Source organism: Branchiostoma belcheri, unplaced genomic scaffold (genome assembly GCF_001625305.1).
Source record: "Branchiostoma belcheri isolate BF01 breed outbred unplaced genomic scaffold, Haploidv18h27 scaffold57, whole genome shotgun sequence".
In the NCBI taxonomy this organism is placed as follows: domain Eukaryota; kingdom Metazoa; phylum Chordata; class Leptocardii; order Amphioxiformes; family Branchiostomatidae; genus Branchiostoma; species Branchiostoma belcheri.
In genome coordinates this window covers 1,919,967-1,926,028 of record NW_017804209.1, presented here as the reverse complement: position 1 = coordinate 1,926,028, position 6,062 = coordinate 1,919,967, and the positions used below count along the sequence as shown (strand labels likewise).

Sequence of the window (6,062 nt, the reverse complement as noted above, 5' to 3'; positions counted from 1 at the left end):
AGCCGTGAGGTAAAAGGTCATCTCCATGGAGACAGGCAGGCTGCAGATGGCCCCTCTGATGCGAGTGACTCGGAGTCGGGCAGTGAGACAGCTCGGAGCTGCAGCAGCTACAGCGACAGTTTCTCCTCCTGCGATGATGAGAGCACCGGGAGTAGGAAGAGCAGCCAGAAAAGTGGGAGCGAGGAAGGAATGACTAAACGGGTCACGTTTGCCGAGAAGGAAAGGAGGGAGGAGAAGAAGGACGGGATGGAAGACAGACCAGAGAAAACGCCTGCAGGGCAGAAGGGGGTGAAGGAAACTGCAGGGAAGAGGAAAAAGCCAAGACAACAGTGTGTCGGCAGGAAGAGAACGTCGACACATCCACCCTTCACTGTCACCTCTCTGTCCAGCAGTAAGTACGGTCTAACTTTTCACTGCCTTCTCTTACTAGCAATAATAAGTGTGGTCTCTCATTACAGTTCATCACAGCATAACATTTGCAAAAGTTAACACTTCAACTTTATGTATAATGTGAAGAAAATATACAAACAATTTTTCCATCCAATTTTTAAACAATGGATGACTAGACTAAGTGATAATTCCAATTGATGTCACCATAACATTTAGCTGCTTTTAGTGTACATTAAATTTTGTCGTGTCTTATTGTTAGTTGTACATGATTGTACATATACAATTTACACTTAGCTCCTGGATTTTGATAAATAAATGTAACATGCAGAAGTTTTAGTCACTGCAAAATTGTTGTATACACAAAAGAAGCAAACATGTCAGACACTTTGATTTGACTAGAAAAAGTAAAACAGGTGGATTACCTTCTTCGAATTAGCAATCATAAAAAATCAACATTAACACCAAGTGTAAAAGTACCAAAGCAAAAAGTGCTGGGAATAAGCCAAGTTATGATAGTCTATCTGAAATGACCGTTTCCAAAGTCATGTCCAGTTGCTTGAGTAACTGTTTTTTGGTGCATCATATGACCTGGACGTCTAACCTTCACCGACGTATCTGAAATTGTCCTTGCCTGAATGTTGCACAGTCCTAGATAGATCGTAACAGCCGCAGTGCAGCCAATCGTGACGCCACTGACGGTGGTTGCTCTAAGTCAGGCCTGTTGATTACAGTGACTGTGTCCGTCCCGCCACTAGCCACCACCAGCTGCCCCTGTGTTGCCATGGCAACAGCACACAGCTGCCCCAGGTCCTGAGCGACGTGCTTCAGGAACTTTTTGTTCCTGTCAAACATCTTCACTCCGTTTCCCGAGTCTGCCACGATGATGTTTCCCGCCATGTCTGTGCAGATGCCACAGGGCTTACTCAGCCTGCTGTCAGGCGTGTAACGGTCACGATCGCCAAACTGGAACAGAGACTGTCCGTTCTCGTCGTAGGCAAAGACCAGGTCCTTTTCCCGGTCTGACACAAGAATCCTCCCCTCCCTGTCCACGGTTAAGGAGCATGGGTCCTTGAAGTCGCCATAGTTGAACCTTGAGTACTTCCCACCCACAGTTCTCACAAGTGTCCCATCTGGCCTGAACACCTTTACTGTACCCTGCAGATCCTCCCCATGTTGTGTGGTCTGTGTGAGGAGGATGTGGCTACTCCTGGTGTCCACGGCAACTCCTCTCCCACCCCCTTTTTTTAGGTTGATTGTTCTTTGCGTATCATATCTGCCCCATTGATACTTGTATTGCTGCGCAACAAACTTGGCAGACTCTGTCCACCCCACCACCCACAGGTTCCCCTCCCCGTCCAGGGCCACGTCGGTTGGTTTTATCCTGTCTGTTGTGAACTGGCGGACAAACGTTCCCTGCAGGGTGAAGACTTGGATTCTCTTGTTCCCCCTGTCTGCTACAAAGATCTCCCCTTTATCTGACACGGCCACTCCCGCTGGATCCTGGAACTGTCCTTGCCCTGATCCCCGTCCACCGAACGTCACTCTCTGTGGCTGCTGCTCTTGGTTACCTGTGCCCCCTGCTTTCACATGCCCCAGTACTGGCACGGGGGTGTCTGTGGGCTGAAAGACAGCAGGCTGGGTCTGTACAGGAGTTGGTGCTGGCGCTCCTCTGTACTTTCCTACCTGATCAGACAACTCCAACACTCCTTCTGCCGATTCCTGTTCTGCTCGATCACAGGCTGCAGACAGTTCGTTGACACTTGCAGACAGGCTGTTTCTTGCAACCTGAATTTTCTCCAGGTTTTTCCTGTGATCTTGTTGTGCCTCAGACAGGAGTTTGTCCCTTCTCTGGTTGAGTTTCTGCACCATCTGGCTGTAGGCCTGGTTGATTCCGTTGTCTGTCTCCTGTTTCTTCGTATTCAGGGTTTTCTCAGTCTCCCCCAGGCCTGTTATGAAGCTGCTGTAGCTGCCCAGAATGTTCCTCCCCTCGGTGATCCAGGCCTGGACTCTGGGGCTCCTTTCCTGTGCAGCTTTCTTCACGGTTGTTGTGTGACTGTCCTGGAGGCTGCGCTTTGTTCCAGACTGCTGTCGGCTTGTTGGCAGTGTTTTCTGCTGTTGGAATGTCTCACACATGCTGGCGGCCATGCTGTTGTCTGGCAAACCTGCGACACCCTGGCCTGGCATTGTGGTCTTCTGACGACAGTTTGGACACTCAAACGTGTCTCCTCTCCCCGCATGGACCTGTAGACAGTCCTGACAGAAGGTGTGCTGACAGGGCAGCACCTTGGGCCTGGTGAACAGCTCTAGGCAGATGCTGCAGGTCAGTTCTTCGCGGATTTGTTCCTTGAAACTCGATGCCGCAGCTGCCATTTTCCTCGAGTTCGACAGTGCTTTCACCAAGCTTTCCCCACAATCCCGCAGTCTTTCCGTAGAATCCCGCAAACTATCCCTAAAACTCGACATTTTGTTGCTGCTGACAAGCCTATGGCACAAGCTTGAGGTTCCACCTGAATGATTCTGTTTATCTTCCCATGTGTAATCAACGGAACGGTCGCCTGGCAATGTTGGGTTGGCAATCTTCCAGCAAGGTCATGCAGGGCAGGTTAACCTTCTCCCCGCTGCCTAACCATGTAACCAACACAAATTTGGTGCCAAAAGACTACTTCTGCAGGAGGCAGCTAAAAACTCCCAAACTCATTAATTTATAATGGTTCCGTTCAAAGCAGTGTTAGAAAGCATTGACACGGTTGTTAGGTTGTGTATCAGGTTTTAATTTGAGCTGAGTAAAGTTACAGGACAGGAATAAACATGGTTTTGTGTTTTGTGCCCACCTGTTAATTAAGCACTTCTACAGGCCCTTTGGTCACACTAATTAGACTTCTAAAGCCGTGCTTCAAGTCGGCAATATAGTGCAAATTTGATATAACAGATCATGCATGGCCAACAACATAGTTTTCTCTTCCAAAAAGTGTTTTAAGTTCCTGTTTTAAACATAAAGCCACCACAGATATTTCAAAATTTAAAATAAACAATCAATATTCAAGGTACTTTAAAAAAAAACATTCAGTAAACCTTTTATATAAAATAAGACAGGCAGTGTTAGACTTTGCTTAAAACTATTTGCTAAAGAAACCCTTACAGCTATAGAACTGAAACTTACTTATCATAAAATCTACACATATAATACATATTCTATCAAAGAAATAGAAATCTTCATTCTAATAAATCTAATAATATGGTAGCAAAATTTTTGAAACAATTTTTTTTCATCTAATATTTAAACAATGCCCTTGCCAAAGTGGTCTGCTATGCAGCATTACCCCCTGAAACATTCATCCTGCATTACAGCCAGTGTAGTGCCTAATTTCACAGTAGATTATGACTGTCCAAGGCACCTCCCTCCACTGTCAACTCTGCAGTGCCTTGAACCAATTAGTTTGCCTTTCCCCTGCATTAATGCCCTCTGTCACAGTCTTTGGTTATGGTTGACCCTTACATTAGCACCAGGCTCAAGTAAGCACAATCCTCAACCATTTAGAACATCCTGTGTCAGCAACTGACGTCCCACCGCCTCTGAGCAGGCCTGACTGACCCAATTCAGTCTCTAACCTGCCTGGCCTGAAACAGTCTGAAGTTTGTCCCCCTTTTACACAGGGTATATTTTCAGAAATTCTGTTGCAATTCCAACCTATTAAAAAGAACATACATGAAGTTGCATTTAGGACTTCTTGTCATTATACTTCAACCACCAACACCGTACATGAACCACTATCCTCATACCAAATTTTAGGTCCTTTATTTGACCTAATATGAAGACACAGGAGCAAATAAGTTACAATATACTTTTGGGACTAATTTTTTACAAAAAGCTACATTGAATTATTTTAGGGCCTGCATCCAAAAAATTAAACCAAGAATACCTGTGGAAGTATATTCCCAAGCTCTGTTAAAATTTCAAGACATTTGGTAAAAAAATGTGGTGCCTGGTAGCAAATGTCTAACAAGAAGTGGAGAGAGAGAACACAATGTAGGACCAAGACAGCTTAGAGCATTCTGCTCCCCCCATAGGTCACATGACCTCTGGGGGAGCAGAATGTTCCCATACATGGTCACATGATAGATCAGACCATCCTTTGCAACTCCCCATAGCACATGTAGGAGGCTCTGTATGTATACAAATGCAGTCACTATCAGCCCAGGCCAACAGGTCCTGGACCTTTTGATTTAGTGGTTAAAAGACATTCAAAGAAAAGAAAAGACTCCTGTAGCTTGGTCAAAACAAGCCAAACTTGGAGACATGTATGATGCTGTGTTTCAGCTCAAAGAAAACAGATTATGTTTCACCTCCTAGAAGGCACATATGTTTTCAAAGAGCACAGGATTAATTTGGTGTGACCATCCCCACTGGCAAGCTGTCAGGCAGGCTGTCAGGGGTGGAGATCACATCAGGCAACAGCTTCTGCCCCACTCCAAAAGGCCAAGATGATTAATGATGATTAATGGTCATGGCATCAATCTAGCATTACTCCCAATGTTCAGTGGGAGCTAGTTTAATGCCGGGGTAACCCCAGAAGTGATCTGATAATGACCACGTAATGCGGCATTACAGCCGCACAACTGACAACTTTGGCAAGGGTGAACAACAAGTACCAAATGATGACTTTTCCTTCCCAGGGTACCTCAGCCTGGTGTCCTCGCTTCTCCAGTTACAGCTGAACCCTCAGTACCCCGGGAAGGAGAGGGCCCGGGCGCTCTCCTCCCCAGGTAAGAACATCTCGGAGGAGATGCTGAGGAAGCGAGCGAGGGAAGAAAAGAAGAAGAGAAGGACCGAGAAACGGCAGGAGGAGGAGGCTGCATCACCGCGGGAGAAGCAGCCGTTCCAGCCGTCCGACCACGACCTCAAGGTGATTGTTTGTTTGTTTGTTTGTTTGTTTGTTTAAGGAATCTCCAATTAGTGGCATAACACACCACTACTCTTCCTGGAGTCCTCTCGTGACAAACATTATAAAATACAAACATCATATTATTAACTACTATTTACATCCGCTTCTATAACAAACATTAAACAGTAGTTTGCTGATATATGTGCTGGTAATTATGTAGCAAGTGGCAGGACAGTTTGCTGATATATGTGATGCCTTACAGACCTCGCTCCTCCTGCAGTCTCTTAAACCATTATTACCATCCCTTCCTAGAACTCCCCCAACCCCCAGGTGCAGGAGTGGCTCTATATGTGCTTATAATTATGTAGCAAGTGGCAGGACAGTTTGCTGAGATAGAGGGCTGATCTGTGAAACGTTTAATCCTTCCCTCCCCAGAACTCGCCCAACCCGCAGGTGCAGGAGTGGCTCCATATGTGTAGAGAATATTATGTAGCAAGTGGCAGGACAGTTTTGGAGGGCTGGTCTCTGATACCTATAATTCTTTACGCCCCAGAACTCCCCCAACCCCCATGTCCAGAAGTGACTCTATATTTGCAGATAATTATGTAGCGAGTAGCAGGACAGAGTTGGAGGGCTGGTCTATAAAACGTTGAATCCCTTTCCCCCCCCAGAACTCGCCGAACCCGCAGGTGCAGGAGTGGCTACATGTGTAGATAATTATGTAGCAAGTAGCAGGACAGTTTTGGAGGCTGGAGTGTTAAATGTTGCATCCCTCCCCCCCAGAACTCG

The 6,062-nt window shown here is 46.2% G+C and overlaps 1 protein-coding gene across 1 annotated transcript in view; it reads left to right on the top strand.

Annotated features, from left to right (window-relative positions):
* Positions 1-6,062, top strand: part of LOC109481663 (serine/arginine repetitive matrix protein 2-like) — a 17,676-nt gene that overhangs the window by 8,424 nt on the left and 3,190 nt on the right. The window contains exons 4-6 of the mRNA XM_019784241.1: positions 3-391; positions 5,065-5,294; positions 5,709-5,726. Of these exons, the coding sequence (XP_019639800.1) occupies positions 3-391; positions 5,065-5,294; positions 5,709-5,726 (637 nt within the window). The remainder of the gene's footprint in view (positions 1-2; positions 392-5,064; positions 5,295-5,708; positions 5,727-6,062) is intronic.